The 19,075-nt window shown below is 42.2% G+C and overlaps 2 protein-coding genes across 2 annotated transcripts; one reads left to right on the top strand and one right to left on the bottom strand.

Annotated features, from left to right (window-relative positions):
- Positions 1-6,599: 6,599 nt before the first annotated feature.
- Positions 6,600-13,509, top strand: LOC138368445 (zinc finger protein 23-like). Its single transcript, XM_069330962.1, has 2 exons — positions 6,600-6,811; positions 11,832-13,509. The coding sequence occupies exons 1-2, from the start codon at positions 6,600-6,602 to the stop codon at positions 13,507-13,509; spliced, it is 1,890 nt and encodes a 629-aa protein (XP_069187063.1).
- A 4,245-nt stretch (positions 13,510-17,754) lies between these two features.
- On the bottom strand, positions 17,755-18,852 carry LOC138368444 (autotransporter adhesin UpaG-like). The gene has a single exon (XM_069330961.1). It carries the CDS (start codon positions 18,850-18,852, stop codon positions 17,755-17,757), a length of 1,098 nt encoding a protein of 365 aa, XP_069187062.1.
- Positions 18,853-19,075: the final 223 nt, after the last annotated feature.

The following is a 19,075-nucleotide window of genomic DNA, read 5'->3' as shown; positions in this document are numbered from 1 at the left end:
AAATGCATATAAACTCCAAAAGCCCGGCTAATTACCCGCAGCAAACAGAGAAAGTGCGAACGAGTTACCCAGGAGCACGCAAAAGGGTTAAAATGTGTTCACTCTTTTCACTCTGGTCACCTCAATTTTTGTCCTAGGTCTTTCATTTTGGTATCAATGGGTTTGCAATAAAATTCTCTAGAGGAACATTAGCATATAAAATAAAAAACCTGGTCACGCTCTACCCGCCGACGAGTTGAAGACGGGCCACGCGTTAACCGCGAGTGAGCGCCCAGACCCCTTCCAGCTACACTCCTAATTCCTGCCCACAAATGTTTAGTATTTAGTATTTTAGTATATGTAGTATTATAGTTTAGTATTTTTTGTGTAGTAGTTGTACATCACATAAGCATTGTAGATAGCCATTTGCACAAAATAGATGGTCATTTTCTTCGTCCATTTGTGAGTTTTCCTTATGGAGTGATAATATTTGATCATTTGGTCAAAGTGATCAACACCTTTCATGTTTGTATTGTAGTCACAGATTGCATTCGGCTTGTTGACAGTTACCAAACGGTCCCAAAAAAATAGGAAAAAAACTGATTTTTGGCAATTATTTTGGTGGATGATGCAATGCTGCGCCATCCCCGAGATTACCGACAGTAAACGGATGACGCAATGCTGCGTCATGCCAAGACTACAGTGCTAAAAAGCTGTCCTATCCCCCATAGCCTGATAGTCTTCACCCCACTGTTTCTGATTGACTGACAGCTTGCCTTTACTTAGTTACTGAGTGATGGTAGATAAAAGTCACCCAGTAATAGAACTATGTTTGCATGTTGGTCACGTTACATTACGAGGTGTAAAAACACACACTAGCATTAATTTGATATGTTATAAGAAGATTGAAGACTGCCTTACGATTGTTGTTGTTGTTGCTGATTCTCTTAAACCTATTATTTGGGAAAAAACGATGTTTGCATGTTGGTCACGTTACGTTACGTTACAATACGTTATGTTACGAGGTGTGAAACACACACTAGCATTTATTTAATTTGTTATAAGAAGATTGAAGACTGCCTTCTGACACTCTTTACTCCTAAAAAAGTTATTTTGGGTAAGAATGATGTTTGTATGTTGCTCACGTTACAAGAATAAAATTATATATAAACGGGTTTACTTCTCCTAACTATTTATTTATTATTCTGAATACCGAGACGTGAGTGTAAGCTGTTAACTTGAGGGATGTCAATTGATTGGTAAGTGTATGGGAAGGGAGCGGCCAGGAGTGCCCGCTTCTCTGATATAAACATGCGAGAACCTCCTCTCGAGTTGGCTAAAGGCTATATACTCCAGATGTTCGAGTCACTACTCCTTCCCAAGAGGTGTTGAATTCGCATAGCTCGGAAGCAGACACCTCTTATGACTGATATGGTGGGCTGACAGTAAACAACAACTATGAAAGCTGAGGTGGAGAGAGGAACACATACACACATACATACATACACACACACACACACACACACACACACACACACACACACACACACACACAGGAGTACGAGGACAGCAACAAGACATGTATGGATGAACTGCAGAGGGCAGCAACTTTAGCGCATAGAATGAGAGCGAAGCTGCTGGTCATGGGGGACCTAAATCACGGAGAGATAGATTGGGAAACGAGGAATCCCCATGGCGGGGAGGAGACCTGGGGAGCGAAGCTGGTAGACGTTATTGACAGGAATTTCCTAACACAGCATGTGAAAGAAGATACTAGGGAAAGAGGAGGGGATACGCCCAGCCTATTAGATCTCATTATCACTCAGAATGTAGAAGACATCGAGCAGTTGGAACATGAAATACCACTAGGAGCTAGTGACCATTGTGTCCTAGCCTTTGACTACATGATGGAGCTTAAAATTGTGACCGAAGGACAAGAGGTCCGGGAAAGGAGACTTGATTACAGAAAAGGGGACTACAGAAGGATAAGGGACTACCTGGGAGAAGTGCAGTGGGAGGAAGAACTTAGAGGAAAAACAGTGCAAGGTATGATGAACCAAGTCATATTGAAATGCAAGGAGGCTGAAGATAGATTTATTCCAACAATAAAGGAAAAAAGCAGGAGGGAATATAATAACCCATGGTTTAATAGACAGTGTCAGGAAGCAAAGGTGAGAAGCAGGAGGGAGTGGAGGAAGTACAGAAGGCAAAGGACAGAGGACAACAGGATTAGATGTAACAGAGCTAGGAATGATTACATTAACATAAGACGAGTGTCGGAAAGAAATTATGAGAACGATATTGCAGTCAAAGCGAAAAAGCAACCAAAATTACTACATAGCCATATAAGAAGGAAGATGTCGGTAAATGACCAAGTGACAAGACTGAGGAAAACAGAAGGGGCATATACAGAAAGCGACAAGGAAATCTGCGAGGTACTGAATGCAAAATTCCATGGAGTGTTCACTACCGAGCCTGAGCAGCTCCCATTGTTAGAAGAGATTACCCAAGATGAAAGACTATCAGATATAGAGGTGACAGCAGAGGATGTAATGAAACAGTTGACAACACTGGATGCAAATAAAGCTGTTGGACCAGACAAAGTATCACCGTGGATACTTAAAGAGGCAGCGCAGGCTCTCAGCGTGCCTCTGGCAATGATCTTCAATGAGTCACTTATGTCGGGAGAATTGCCCAGTTGCTGGAAGGAGGCAAATGTCGTACCGATTTTCAAAAAGGGGGATAGGGAGGAGGCACTTAACTACAGACCCGTATCACTGACAAGCATCCCCTGCAAAATACTTGAAAGAATAATTAGGCTAAGACTTGTTGAGCACCTGGAGAGCATTGGGTTTGTAAACAAGCACCAACATGGGTTCTGGACAGGGAAATCATGCCTAACAAACCTTTTAGAATTCTATGATAAAGTAACAAGGATAAGGCAGGACAGAGAAGGCTGGGCAGACTGCATATTTCTTGACTGCCAAAAGGACTTTGATACGGTACCGCACATGAGACTGCTATACAAACTTGAGAGGCAGGCAGGAGTAAGCGGAAAGGCCCTAGTATGGGTGAAGAACTACCTAACAGGAAGGAGCCAGAGGGTAATGGTAAGGGGCGAAAAGTCGGACTGGCGAACAGTAACAAGTGGAGTACCTCAAGGATCGGTGCTGGGACCAATCCTCTTTCTAATTTACGTAAATGATATGTTTACAGGAGTGGAATCATACATGTCGATGTTTGCAGATGACGCAAAATTAATGAGAAGAGTTGTGACAGACGAGGATTGTAGGATCCTCCAAGAGGACTTAAACAGGCTGCAGAGATGGTCAGAGAAATGGCTACTGGAGTTTAACACCAGTAAATGTAAAGTTATGGAAATGGGATCAGGTGACAGGAGACCAAAGGGACAGTACACAATGAAGGGGAACAGCCTACCTGTAACGATTCGAGAAAGAGACCTGGGAGTGGATGTGACACCTAATCTAACTCCTGAGGCACATATAAATAGGATAACGACAGCAGCGTACTCTACACTGGCGAAAATTAGAACTTCATTCAGAAACCTAAATGAGGAAGCTTTTAGGGCGCTTTACACTGCCTACGTGAGACCCGTCTTAGAGTATGCCGCGCCATCATGGAGCCCCCACCTGAAGAAACACATAAAGAAACTGGAGAAGGTTCAGAGGTTTGCGACGAGGCTTGTCCCAGAGCTACGAGGGATGGGATATGAAGAGCGGCTGAAGGAACTGAACCTTACGACACTAGAGAAAAGAAGGGAGAGAGGAGATATGATAGGGACATATAAAATACTCAGGGGAATTGACAAAGTGGAAATAGATCAAATGTTCACACGTAATAATAACAGAACGAGGGGACATGGGTGGAAACTGGAAACTCAGATGAGTCACGGAGATGTTAGGAAGTTTTCTTTTAGCGTGAGAGTAGTAGAAAAATGGAATGCACTTGGGGAACAGGTTGTGGAAGCAAATACTATTCATACTTTTAAAACTAGGTATGATAGGGAAATGGGACAGGAGTCATTGCTGTAAACAACCGATAGCTAGAAAGGCGGGATCCAAGAGTCAATGCTCGATCCTGCAAGCACATATAGGTGAGTACATATAGGTGAGTACACACACACACACACACACACACACACCACCTCCTTTACTGCGAAAAACCTAACAACAGCAATGTGGAACAGCTTACCCGCCAACCCTATTTTTTAAACTAACGCAAAATAAACAGAATGTGTGTGCTCCTTCCTTATTATTGTGCTCAATGTTACAAAACACACCCACTGATAAGTGGAAGGTGCTGGATGGAGTGAGCAAGGGGGTGTAATACCTGAAATGCTACCGTTGTTAATAATCCCTTTCCTTCCTTCTCTCTACTCTTTCCTTCTTCACTCAATACCCCAGCTCAACAGTGTTACAGTCCAGTCTGACCCTTCACTGGACTGCCACGAATATAAGCTGAATATTAAATGAGGACACAACAAGAACATGGGTTATTAATTTATAACTAATAATTAAAATCATTAAAACACTGCCACCACCTTCCCGACCAACCATACCTGATTGTGTCTATCACCGATCCCCCAGGAAGGAAAGGAATCAGTAATTATGGAACTCCTGGGCAATAGGAACTTCAGTAATAAATCTTGGGAATTAGTTTGTTTAATTTACTTTGCTTATTTAGGTCCAAGAACAACTTTAATATCCATTAAATGGAGGAGGACAGGAGGATTTCCAAATACCACACATATATATACTGAATATAGAAACTGCTCCACATTAATAACAAAAGGGACAGAGATAACTAAACAACAAAAGCCATTTAAAAGTTTATTTAAATTAAATTAATTTAACATATATTGAAATCAAATGAACATATACCCTACTCTATTATCCCTAAGAGGCAAAGTGGATATCTACCGAGGACATGAATACTCAAGTGCACAATACCTTAAAACCGCACTTAGGCCAAGATGTCGATGGTTGCCCTCAGCCCCTTTGATGCAGGACCGAGTTCCTATCCCCTACCCACTCCCAGAACACACTACTGAAATTTTGTTTCACCAGCTAACCAGTGGAAAGGATTGGTCCTCTCACAATCTAATACCGCCCCAGGGCACCACCCATTTATTTTGGCTACGGCCAACCATTTAAAGCTAGGCCTGAGGTCTGGCTCTCTAGGGTCAATAAGAACGTGACACTTATCTACTGCCAATTACCTTCCATGATCTGAGGTGGAAGGATACATGGAATTCTTGTAGATTGAGTCAGCTCTCTCCAGCTAATCGAAGGGGACAAGGCGGCTCTCTAGTGGACCACCCGAGCCTAGTGCACCTCCGAGCAATGTTTACAAAACTGATAATTTATGTTCAACCCTGTCTCCTCCAAGGTAAAAGGTAGGGACATTTGACTCACCTGGTATGAGGGAAGAACGGGTGAGAGGGAAAGAGAGGGAATTGAGAGGTGGATGGAGAGGGAATTGAGAGGGAATGGAGTGTGGGGAGCATAGGCACCGAGAGGACCAAGCTAGCCAGACCACCCTCAGGTCAACCTCTTGGCTCTTGACAAATGGGCGAAGGGGGATGGGAGGGAAGGAGAGAATCAACCGTTACAGGGGGAGGGGGTGTTGGGGTATTTTTGACGAAATACTCCCCCTCCCACTCATGTACCTCACACCAAACCCATCAAAGAGGCCACATTGCCACTCTACCTGCTCTCCTACCATGTGGTATGCCCCATGCGCTATGTGCACTGTGGTATTCGCTACGTGGCATGTGGCATATGCCATGTGGTAGGTATGCGGGACTCCATAGAGGGGTCTAGGCTGAAGGGAAGGGGAGGGGGGGAGGGGGAGGGGCTTTGTTTACAAAATATTATGGTTACCTCTCTCTCTCTCTCTACCCTCTCAGTAGCCGCCGAGACGTCCTGTTGTGAACACTCATGTATGACACGAAACTACTGACCCCTCTTACAGTGTGTCTTGAAGAGCATCTCTATGTTGATGACCTTAATCACCAAATTGAGAGCTGTCTAAAAGTTTTGACAGGTTCGACAGGTGGGACAGGTGGGACAGGTACGACAGATAAGACAGGTGCGACAGGTGGGACAGGTGGGACAGGAGGGATACGTGCGACAGGTGCAACAAGTGAGACAAGTACGACTGGTGGAAAAGGTAGGAAAGGTGCGACAGGTGGGAAAAGTGTGACAGAAGGAAAGCAGGTAAATTCCACTCTCTCTAGCATTTCTAAACATGCAATTTATTTCTCACTTGATAGAAATTAACATAGGGCAATGTTTACTGCCAGCCCTTGTTTACCATAGGGTTGAGTTTATTGTCAGCCCTTGTTTACCGCAGGGTAGTGTTTACTGCCAGCCCTTGTTTACCGTTGGATACTGTTTACTGCCAGTCCTTTTAAGTCAAGTACCAGAGTGAAAATGATAATATTCTGCGTGACAGTGCTTATGTCATGGAACTTACAGAGAACATTCACTCACGAACATCACCAGGTGTTACTGACGACACCAAACGTCAGGTTTCTGCGGCTCTTTACGTCGTGGAGTCACTTATTGACACATTGTGGAAGTGGGACAAGGACAACAATGGGATCACCAGTCCCACGCAGGAACAACACCAAGATGATGGCTGCTGCTGACACATGGACCATTACGTTTCTTAGTTGGAACATTCGTAGCATCAACAAAAGATTGAATGATCTAATTGCACATGTTACCAGTAACATCATAGATATAATTGTTATACAGGAGCCTTACACGTCCAACATGATAAACAAAACCCCACCAAAGATCAAAGGGTATGCATCCTATACTAACAGTAAAGCTACAGACCTACTAACATACATCAGAAGTGATTTACCGCACACTCTTGTGAGCACATCACACAATGTACACACACAGTACCATCACTTCCATGTACAAAGTGCAGTAGGCCACTTCTCATTCCTCAACGTATATGCCAGAAGCCAGAAACTCAATGTAACATTGCTCCCTGATCTAGACAATCATGGGACAATATACATGGGAGATTTTAATGCTAAACATATTACGCTGGGAGACTGTACAAACAACGATAATGGATGCAAATTTATCAAATATGTTTATGACAACAGACTAACTGTGTATAATACGGATACCTAAACTCATTTATTGGGAGGCAGACTGGATTATGTTATGGGTAGAAACCTTGTGCAAGATAGGATGGAATGTTAGTTGGTAAATCACTTGGTTAGTGATCACTATGCAGCTTCTGCTTCCTATGAGGTACAGTGTGATGTATCTAATAGACACCAGAGACGGAAAATGAATATTCCATATGGTTTGCATAACCACTTTATTAATAGAATTTCAAAATGGTATCAAGATTACACAATAACGAATGTACAAGCCTTCTCCAGAGATCTCGTTGATACGATTACTACCTACTACGACACATGGGTGTGTTGGGGAACAGGTCGTAAGCCTAGCAGAAGTGGGCAACACCTACCACCACCCAAGTGGGTCCGTGACCCCGTATTTGTTAAAGAACATGAACGAGTAAAGCAACTTGGAGATACATACAAACTAACCAAAGCACAAGGTGACTTGCATGCATTTCTTGTCGCAAATAGAGAGGTGAGAGACATGAGCAACGTTATACGTAATAAACATTGGGAAGAGTTCCTACAAAGTATAAAGGAGGAAACAACACTTGAAGTTCGTGAATAGATTCGAAAAATCTCTAGAAGCAGCCCAACCAAACCACTGCATCACAGCCCACTAGAACAAGCAAACCTTCTCCTTAAGCAATGGGCACTAACATCAAGCTACAACTCACTCCCAATTAACATTCAAAACAAATTTAATGACACAACCCAACAGACAACGAACCATCAATCTTGCCTGTACAGCTATCGACGTGTCGGACCTTAATGATGTAACTGAATGAGAATTAAATCATGCATTAAAGATGGGAAAATCAACTGCTCCTGGAGAGGACGGTATTACTTACAGTCTACTGAGATTAGTCTCACAAGTACCAGGTAATCCACTTTTAGTGTTGTACAGAATGAGTTTAAGTGAAGGAGTATTACCTGATGCTTGGACAAAGAGTGTCATTGTTCCCATCCCCTAACCACACTAAGATAATTATAGACCCATATCTCTAACATCGAGTGTTTGTAAAGTGCTTGAAGCATTGTTCTTAACCAACTCATGTATCGTATACAGGGGCACCTGTCACCCCAACTGTTTGGATTTATGCCTGGGCTCAGTACACAACACTGTTTTGCTGAATACTTCGCTCATATTGAAGCTTCCCCTCAAGCAGTCTTCATCGACCTAGCAGCAGTTTTTGATACAGCAAACAGGGAAATCATACTAGAACAGCTTGCTGAGCTGGGAATACAAGGAAAATTACTGAAATGGATAAAGGGCTATTTGTCTAATCGAACAGCAAATGTTTTGTTTAATGGTATTAAAAGCCCTGAGAGTAAACACTTTGAACTGGGAACTCCACAAGGAGGGGTCCTCGGTCCCTTGTTGTTCAACGTTCTGATGCATAAACTTATTAAAGATCTTCCAACTAATAATGAAGACACGGTCATTTGTTATGCTGATATATGTTTACAGGCTGCCTCCGAGCCTAGAATGCAAGTTCTGCTCGACGCTTTTGCTACTAGAGCTGAGGAATGTGGCCTCCTTATCTCTGTACAGAAAACTCGTTCCCTCATTCCGTGTGGTATTCCACCACCTAATTATCATATAGATGGGCGAGCACTTGAGAACTGCGAGTCTTACAGATACCTTGGTGTCCCCATTAACGACCCTGGGTACCTTTCTTCTCTCAAGAGGAGACTGTGGGAGAGATTAAAACCCTTGCGGGTCCTTGTTGGTGTCAATCATAGACTTAACGTGAGACTTGCTAGAATGTTTTATGTCTTTTATACGCTCTGTGATTGACTACAATGCTCTACATCTCACACTGTATACAGACAAAGAGCTGAAATCTCTTGAAACCTTGCAAACTGAAGCTATGTGTCTCGTCCTTGGGGCTCCAAAGTCCACGAGAATAGTTAATATGAGAGCAGAGTTAAAATTACCTACCATAAGTGAGAGAATTTTGTCCATTAGCACAGTATTCGGCGTGAAGGCATTAAGTAGATCTAGACAACACACGAAGTTTCAAACTAAACTTTGTAATATGCTACACTCACCTGAGGTCTATAGAAGAAGAGCGAAATCTGATTATGCATTTGTTTAAACAAAGTTGTCTCCATCGAAAGATTAAATATGCACCCAACTCAATTAATGATTAATCAACCAATTACTCCATGGGATAACTGGAATCTATCAGTTGATTTTGTAAATGCACCCAAGAATGATAGTGTGCACTCTACATTATTAAAAATTATTAAAACACTGAAAAGCATCACTGAGAGTACTCAGGGTATGGGTAACGACGTGTATCTGTAGAAGGTGGACGATGTACCGGATGTACATGTAATATATTTCAACAATATTCTCTCGTACATACAACAATGAAGCGCGTCAATGATTGGGAAGTACAACTCAGACCGAACATTCAGGCATATACCTTGCCACTGAATTTTTAAAAGACAAAGGCAGTGGACTTATATACTGTGACTCGCAGAGTGCACTCCTGGCATTGAACGCACATAGTAGTGACACCCAGAAAATAGTCTGTGATATTCGAATGAATGTTTTAGCTGCTAAAGAAAACAGATTTGATTAAATTCCTATGGATACCATCACATGTTGGCATCTCAAGGCATGACACTGTTGATATGCTTGCAAAGACAGCCTGTAGAAAACCAGTGGTAGAAATTGATGGGTGTTTCATTAGCAGTGACAAAGAGAATACCTTAACAAATATCTAATGAAAATCTCACCGACCTAACAAATTCACAAAGACGTGAAAGTTGTAGCATTAAATATTATGATAGATATCGTGATAATCTCATATTCACATATGAGACTAATAGAACAAGAACCAGGCAATGTGATGTTATAATGGCCAGTATACGTCTGGGATATAGACATATCTGGCAGCTTTCTCAACACCCAAATGAAGAGCACACAATGTGTCAACTTTGTGAAAGAGAAAACATGCACTCCCTTGAACAATATATTGTAGAATATCCCATACTGACTGACTTTCGCCCTCCTGGGCTGAGGTATGCTGAACTCTGTAATTACTATATGAATACTGGAACACTTGATGATATATTGGACTTGTACCCAAGATTGATATGTAATGTATCAAATATACAATGTATGTATGAGATGTAACTATATAACTTGAGTATGTAGAAGCATCTTAATCACCTTCAGTGGTTAAGTGCTTAATTACATACTAGTTTCTCTATCAGCTATCTCACCCTGTCAGAGTAAGAGACAAATGTATATGTATGTATGTGTATATATCTATGTATATGTATGTATATATGTATATGTATGTATATGTGTGTGTGTATGTATGTGTATATAGTATATGTGGAAGCTGATCAGAATTACATTTCATCTTTTTAAATGCACATTAATGACACTATGTAAAAGACTCATCGAACACTTTATGTAGGGCATACGTAAATCTGTGCATCAATGTATTTTCGTATGTATCTCTATCCCTGTCCATGAAGGACAGATGAGAATGTATATATTCTGGTTAGCATTGTAAATGTGTGGCCACGTCTGTGGTAGAAAAAAACGTCCTTTTAAGTCTAAAAAGGTAATTTCTTCATACTTGTCTAATCGCATATTGAGCTTTGCATAAAGTTTTTGAATCTGTGTTGTTAAGAGGTCTAATGGCCATATTTTCCAGCCGTTTTTTTGACACTTTCATGAAAAAACATTTACGTTCAACTTTACACATATCCCACCATTCCAATATACATGTGAACTTGTGTTTCTATCTGTCTTGTATTGAGCTGCTCTCATAATGCCAGAAAATGATCAATGACATCATGACTGCAACAGACTGCAATTGAGCTTCCATGACCCTGTCCCCACTTTCACCTAATCGTTAACAACAAGCTTCACTACAACCAAACAAAGAGCTCAACAGCCGACCAGAACAGAACCGCAAGAGCTAACTTTATCAAGTAATGTGTGCATATAAATTCCATCCAGCCTGGACCCATAATTCTGGCGATCATATGTCTTCAGTGAACCTTTGTTAATGCATGTCGCATCCCGGAGACCAATACATTTCCGCAGTGTAATTATCGCCGGAGATACATCTGTGTTCGACTGAGTGCTACAGTCCCTCTCAGAAGTGACACAGTTAAAGTCGCCACAAACATAACATTACATGCATCATGTCTGAAAAAATACATTAACTCTTTAGAGAACAATTCCTCCCTCTCCTTCCTGCGGGTGCCAGAGGGAGCCTATCCATTACGTAGAGGAGTGATGGTGCCAAGAAACGAGATCTTCGAACACAGAACATTATTATGATCATCGATCTCGGTATTAACAACTTTAATGGAGCCTTTTTAGCAATCAATATCATCGAACCTCCTCTAAAGAAGTTTGAAGGATTTATAAGATTTTCATAATGATTCTTGAACATATGAAGTCTCTTAACACCATTTACATTGCGTTCTTGCACGAAAAGCACATCCAGGTTATGGTATTTAAACAAAGAGAGCAGTTGCAACTGTTTGTTTCTACAACTGAGCCCATTAATATTTGGTGTAGCGCAAGTAAAGTTAATAGACTTCCAGAAAGTTAATTGTTGACATGACTAATTACTCTTTATCCAACATTATGTCGACACTAACGCTGCTGTTTACTGACGTGTACATATTTCCATAGAGCTATTATCCTCGGCTATATCTTGCAGCAGCTGCTACATCTTGCAGCAGCTGCTACATCTTGCAGCAGCTGCTACATCTTGCAGCAGCTGCTACATCTTGCAGCAGCTGCTACATCTTGCAGCAGCTGCTACATCTTGCAGCAGCTGCCACATCTTGCAGCAGCTGCCACATCTTGCAGCAGCTGCCACATCTTGCAGCAGCTGCCACATCTTGCAGCAGCTGCCACATCTTGCAGCAGCTGCTACATCTTGCAGCAGCTGCTACATCTTGCAGCAGCTGCCACATCTTGCAGCAGCTGCCACATCTTGCAGCAGCTGCCACATCTTGCAGCAGCTGCTACATCTTGCAGCAGCTGCTACATCTTGCAGCAGCTGCTACATCTTGCAGCAGCTGCTACATCTTGCAGCAGCTGCTACATCTTGCAGCAGCTGCTACATCTTGCAGCAGCTGCTACATCTTGCAGCAGCTGCTACATCTTGCAGCAGCTGCTACATCTTGCAGCAGCTGCTACATCTTGCAGCAGCTGCTACATCTTGCAGCAGCTGCCACATCTTGCAGCAGCTGCCACATCTTGCAGCAGCTGCTACATCTTGCAGCAGCTGCTACATCTTGCAGCAGCTGCTACATCTTGCAGCAGCTGCTACATCTTGCAGCAGCTGCCACATCTTGCAGCAGCTGCCACATCTTGCAGCAGCTGCTACATCGTGCAGCAGCTGCTACATCTTGCAGCAGCTGCTACATCTTGCAGCAGCTGCTACATCTTGCAGCAGCTGCTACATCTTGCAGCAGCTGCCACATCTTGCAGCAGCTGCCACATCTTGCAGCAGCTGCTACATCTTGCAGCAGCTGCCACATCTTGCAGCAGCTGCTACATCTTGCAGCAGCTGCTACATCTTGCAGCAGCTGCCACATCTTGCAGCAGCTGCTACATCTTGCAGCAGCTGCTACATCTTGCAGCAGCTGCTACATCTTGCAGCAGCTGCTACATCTTGCAGCAGCTGCCACATCTTGCAGCAGCTGCTACATCTTGCAGCAGCTGCTACATCTTGCAGCAGCTGCTACATCTTGCAGCAGCTGCTACATCTTGCAGCAGCTGCTACATCTTGCAGCAGCTGCTACATCTTGCAGCAGCTGCTACATCTTGCAGCAGCTGCTACATCTTGCAGCAGCTGCTACATCTTGCAGCAGCTGCCACATCTTGCAGCAGCTGCTACATCTTGCAGCAGCTGCTACATCTTGCAGCAGCTGCTACATCTTGCAGCAGCTGCTACATCTTGCAGCAGCTGCTACATCTTGCAGCAGCTGCTACATCTTGCAGCAGCTGCTACATCTTGCAGCAGCTGCTACATCTTGCAGCAGCTGCTACATCTTGCAGCAGCTGCTACATCTTGCAGCAGCTGCCACATCTTGCAGCAGCTGCTACATCTTGCAGCAGCTGCTACATCTTGCAGCAGCTGCTACATCTTGCAGCAGCTGCTACATCTTGCAGCAGCTGCTACATCTTGCAGCAGCTGCTACATCTTGCAGCAGCTGCTGCTACATATTTATCCCTCATTATATCCACACTAACAATTCTGTTTCCTGAGGTGTACATATGTACTGAAAGATGGAGAACTACAAGAGCTGCTAACAAGTCTAGGCTTGGCAAAATACCAAGATTTTTAAGCCGCGGGTAATTTAAGTACCTAGATAAGTATTTAAATAAAAATGCATAAGAACTTTATCCACTTCTGTATAATTTGTAATGAAACTCAATCGCTGTTTCGTTCTTCTTGTTACATATATATCCATTTTCTCCATCCACATATACTGTTAGTTCTTTATGAGGTCAGCGTTTTATAATATTTTACAAGCTTCGAATAAAAAAATTTAGACCTCAAATTTTCTTGCCTACATGATAAAAATCAGAGTGTATGTTAAATGTGTATTGTACCTATTTTATCAGTCATTACATATATTTTACTTACGTGATCTGCTGAGAAATTATGATGAATAATGCCCGATTGTTAAGGAACATAATGTGCTAGACCTTTTTCTACCATTTTATTCAACCATTTTCCACGCGTTCTCACTTAATAACATCCATCACCCATTTTTTATAAATTCCAATAACCCTTTTCATTACCTCGGACGCCAAAAAAATTAATGTTGCTAATTTTTATTACAATGTTCCACTTGTGCATCAGTAACGAAGAGCATGACACACATCACTGCTCAGGTCACGTGTCTGTGACCATCCCCCAGGCCGCTGTGACGTATAGCATTTTCAGTTTATTTGCGAGCATTATCAATACAACTTTTCAGGGCCCCAGATTTACTGTAATTGGATTTCACGCTCGGAATATCATGGCATAAGCGCCGTGTTAGCAGGTAATGGTCCTCGTCCAGCCGATGCTTCAACATTTTAGACTTAATCTACACACACATATATTTATTATATATATTTATTATATATATATATATATATATATATATATATATATATATATATATATATATATATATATATATATATATATATATATATACACACATGTGTGTCGTACCTAGTAGCCAGAACGCACTTCTCGGCCTACTATGCAAGGCCCAATTTGCCTAATAGGCAGAGTGATTTTCTTTATTTTCAATAACATGTTTCCAATTAGTGTATTTGAAATATTATTATTATATTATGTTAGGAACATGAATTACTGACTTATTTATATTAGTTTTGGTTAGGTTAAGATAGGTTAGGATAGGTTAAGTAGGGTTGGTTACGTTCGGTTTTATATCTACGTTAGTTTTAACTGAAATGAAAAGAAATTAAGTCAATGGAATGAAATGAATAGTTTTATCATTTCATAAGAAAAAAATTCGAAAAATATAAAACTATTCATGCGGGACTCCATAGAGGGAGTCTATGGAGTCCCGCATATATATATATATGTCGTACCTAGTAGCCAGAACGCACTTCTATGCCTACTATGCAAGGCCCGATTTGCCTAATAAGCCAAATTTTCCTGAATTAATATATTTTCTCTAATTTTTTTCTTATGAAATGATAAAGATACCCATTTCATTACGTATGAGGTCAATATTTTTTTATTGGAGTTAAAATTAACGTAGATATATGACCGAACCTAACCAACCCTACCTAACCTAACCTAACCTATCTTTATAGGTTAGGTTAGGTTAGGTAGCCGAAAAAGTTAGGTTAGGTTAGGTTAGGTAGGTTAGGTAGTCGAAAAACAATTAATTCATGAAAACTTGGCTTATTAGGCAAATCGGGCCTTGCATAGTAGGCATAGAAGTGTGTTCTGGCTACTAGGTACGACATATATATATATATATATATATATATATATATATATATATATATATATATATATATATATATATATATATATATATATATATATATGTCGTACCTAGTAGCCAGAATGCACTTCTCAGCCTACTATGGAATGAAATGCCCGATTTGCCTAATAAGCCAAGTTTTCCTGAATTAATATATTTTCTCTAATTTTTTTCTTATGAAATGATAAAGCTACCCATTTCATTATGTATGAGGTCAATTTTTTTTTATTGGAGTTAAAATTATCGTAAATATATGACCGAACCTAACCAACCCTAACTAACCTAACCTAACCTATCTTTATAGGTTAGATTAGGTTTGGTAGCCGAAAAAGTTAGGTTAGGTTAGGTTAGGTAGTCGAAAAATAATTAAATCATGAAAATTTGGCTTATTAGGCAAATCAGGCCTTGCATAGTAGGCTGAGAAGTGCGTTCTGGCTACTAGGTACGACATATATATATATATATATATATATATATATATATATATATATATATATATATATATATGTCGTACCTAGTAGCCAGAACTCACTTCTCAGCCTACTATTCAAGGCCCGATTTGCCTAATAAGCCAAGTTTTCCTGAATTAATATATTTACTATAATTTTTTTCTTATGAAATGATAAAGCAACCCTTTTCTCTATGTATGAGGTCAATTTTTTTTTATTGGAGTTAAAATTAACGTAGATATATGACCGAACCTAACCAACCCTACCTAACCTAACCTAACCTATATTTATAGGTAAGGTTAGGTTAGGTAGCCAAAAAAAGCTAGGTTAGGTTAGGTTAGGTAGGTTAGGTAGACGAAAAAACATTAATTCATGAAAACTTGGCTTATTAGGCAAATCGGGCCTTGAATAGTAGGCTGAGAAGTGCGTTCTGGCTATTAGGTACGACATATATATATATATATATATATACATATATATATATATGTCGTACCTAGTAGCCAGAACGCACTTCTCAGGCTACTATGCAAGGCCCGATTTGCCTAATAAGCCAAGTTTTCCTGAATTAATATATTTTCTCTAATTTTTTTCTTATGAAATGATAAAGCTACCCATTTCATTATGAATGAGGTCAATTTATTTTTATTGGAGTTAAAATTAACGTAGATATATGACCGAACCTAACCAACCCTACCTAACCTAACCTAACCTATCTCTATAGGTTAGGTTCGGTGTGGTAGCCGAAAAAGTTAGGTTAGGTTAGGTAGGTTAGGTAGTCGAAAAACAATTAATTCATTAAAACTTGGCTTATTAGGCAAATCGGGCCTTGCATAGTAGGCCGAGAAGTGCGTTCTCGCTACTAGGTACGACATATATATATATATATATATATATATATATATATATATATATATATATATATATATATATATATATATATATTATATTATATGTGTAAATGTTCGTTTGTTCAAAATCGCTAATCTCCGAGAGATCTTCACCGATTGCTTTGAAATTTGGACACAACGTTCCGTTCGCATAGGAGCGTGTTTATACACACTATATAGATGTCACGTCTGTGACAGGTAAAAACATGCTTTTTTTGAAAAAAAACAAATCATGAGTTTTCATGTGAGGGAAATCTCCAAAACCTCTTTACTGATTGCTTTGAACTTTTGACACAACATTGCATTCGAATACGCGCTCGTTTTTATATACCTTCTATACACATGCCACACCTGTGACAGGTAAGAACATGCTTTTTTGAAAAACAGCACCATCTGTTGGACGTAAGTGAAACACACGCTAGTATCTCTTCAAGTTCCTCACCTATTGATTTTAAATTTTGACACTAAAGTTCCATTCAAATATATGCATGTTTTTATATACCTAGTATATAGATGCCACACCTATAACAGGTAAAAATATTTTTTTTAAAGCACCATCTATTGCACATAATAGCAACACATGCTATACTAAATAAGTTATGATTCCATTTCAATGTTTCCGATTGCATTGATAAATTGAATTTTCAAAGATTTCAATTTATTTTCATTTTGATTTAATTATTTTGTGTTGTTTACCATACAGCTCATTTTGTGAGTATTGTTAATTTTTGTATTTTTTCATTGTTTTTAAATTTTTTTAACTGTTTTTCTTATTTTTCAGTGATGGCAACATCAGTAATTTGGTGTTCCGATTTTTTTTTATGGGAACATCAGGTCATTTAAAGAATGCATCGGACAAGAGAGTGGGGAATGGCGGGGAGAACGAGGGGACAGGAGTGGTGGATGGCGGGGAGAACGAGAGGGACAGGAGTGGTGGATGGCGGGGAGAACGAGGGGACAGGAGTGGTGGATGGCGGGAAGGACCAGGGGGATGGAGGAGGGGGTAATGGTGGGAAGGACAATGGGGACGGTGGATGGTGGGGGACGAGGGGATGGGGGAGCGGAGAATGGTAGGGAGGACCTGGGAACAGAGGAGTGGGGGTCGGTGGGGAGGAGTGTGGGACGGTCGGGAGGACGAGGGGATGGAGGAGGTAGGACCCAGGGTCAGCATTGTAGCGCCCAGGGCCAGCATTGTAGCGCCCAGGGCCAGCACTGTAGCACCCAGGGCCAGCATTGTAGCGCCCAGGGCCTACATTGAAGCGCCCAGGGCCTGCATTGTAGCACCCAGGGCCAGCATTGTAGCACCCAGGGCCAGCATTGTAGCGTCCAGGGCCAGCATTGTAGCGCCCAGATCCAGCATTGTAGCGCCTGGGGCCAGCGCCCAGATCCAGCATTGTATCGCCTGGGGCCAGCGCTCAGATCCAGCATTGTAGCGCCTGAGGCCAGCGCCCAGATCCAGCACTGTAGCGCCCAGATCCAGCATTGTAGCGCCCAGATCCAGCATTGTAGCGCCCAGATCCAGCACTGTAGCGCCCAGATCCAGCACTGTAGCGCCCAGATCCAGCACTGTAGCGCCCAGATCCAGCACTGTAGCGCCCAGATCCAGCATTGTAGCGCCCAGATCCAGCATTGTAGCGCCCAGATCCAGCACTGTAGCGCCCAGATCCAGCACTGTAGCGCCCAGATCCAGCACTGTAGCGCCCAGATCCAGCACTGTAGCGCCCAGATCCAGCACTGTAGCGCCCAGATCCAGCACTGTAGCGCCCAGATCCAGCACTGTAGCGCCCAGGGCCTGCATGGTATCGCCCAGATCCAGCATTGTTGCGCCCAGAGCCAGCACTGTAGCGCCCAGGGCCTGCATTGTAGCGCTCAGAGCCAGCACTGTAGCTCCCAGGGCCAGCACTGTAGCGCCCAGGGCCAGAAATGTAGTGCCCAGGGCCAGCACTGTAGCGCCTAGGGCCAGCATTTTAGCGCCCAGGGGCCAGCATTGTAGTGCCCGGGAGAGCCTTGGGCCAGCATTGTAGCGCCCAGGGGTCAGCATTGTAGTGCCCAGGGCCAGCATTGTAGCGCCCGGGAGAGCCTTGGGCCAGCATTGTAGTGCCCAAGGCCAGCACTGTAGCGCCCAGGGGTCAGCATTGTAGTGCCCAGGGCCAGCATTGTAGCGCCCGGGAGAGCCTTGGGCCAGCATTGTAGTGCCCAAGGCCAGCACTGTAGCGCCTAGGGCCAGCATTGTAGCGCCCAGGGGCCAGCATTGTAGTGCCCAGGGCCAGCACTGTAGCGCCCAGGGGCCAGCATTGTAGTGCCCAGGGCCAGCACTGTAGCGCCCGGGAGAGCCTTGGGCCAGCATTGTGACGAGGACTATAGATATATCCTGACGTGGAAGTCAACGTTACTGGCAATAACAACGATTTGCCGCCTAATGGACGTCCATTATATACTCGTCATCTGCCTAATTTAATTTAGCGGGATTCGCTGCAGAATCCGGTTCGCGATATATGTTAATTAACTTTCGGACTGAGTGAAAGCAAGAGATGGAGAGATTGTCACCACAATCAGCTGAAGCAACTGAT

The sequence above is a fragment of the Procambarus clarkii genome, chromosome 25 (genome assembly GCF_040958095.1).
Source record: "Procambarus clarkii isolate CNS0578487 chromosome 25, FALCON_Pclarkii_2.0, whole genome shotgun sequence".
NCBI classification, from domain to species: domain Eukaryota; kingdom Metazoa; phylum Arthropoda; class Malacostraca; order Decapoda; family Cambaridae; genus Procambarus; species Procambarus clarkii.
The sequence above is the reverse complement of the archived record's forward strand: the minus strand, read 5'-3'. Positions and strand labels throughout refer to the sequence as shown.

Coding starts and splice junctions, on each gene's coding strand:
- LOC138368445 (XM_069330962.1), top strand. CDS start 6,600: ATGGGATCACCAGTCCCACGCAGGAACAACACCAAGATGATGGCTGCT. Junction 6,812..11,831: donor ACCCCACCAAAGATCAAAGG/GTATGCATCCTA, acceptor ATATTTCCATAG/AGCTATTATCCTCGGCTATA.
- LOC138368444 (XM_069330961.1), bottom strand. CDS start 18,852: ATGCTGGCCCAAGGCTCTCCCGGGCGCTACAGTGCTGGCCCTGGGCAC.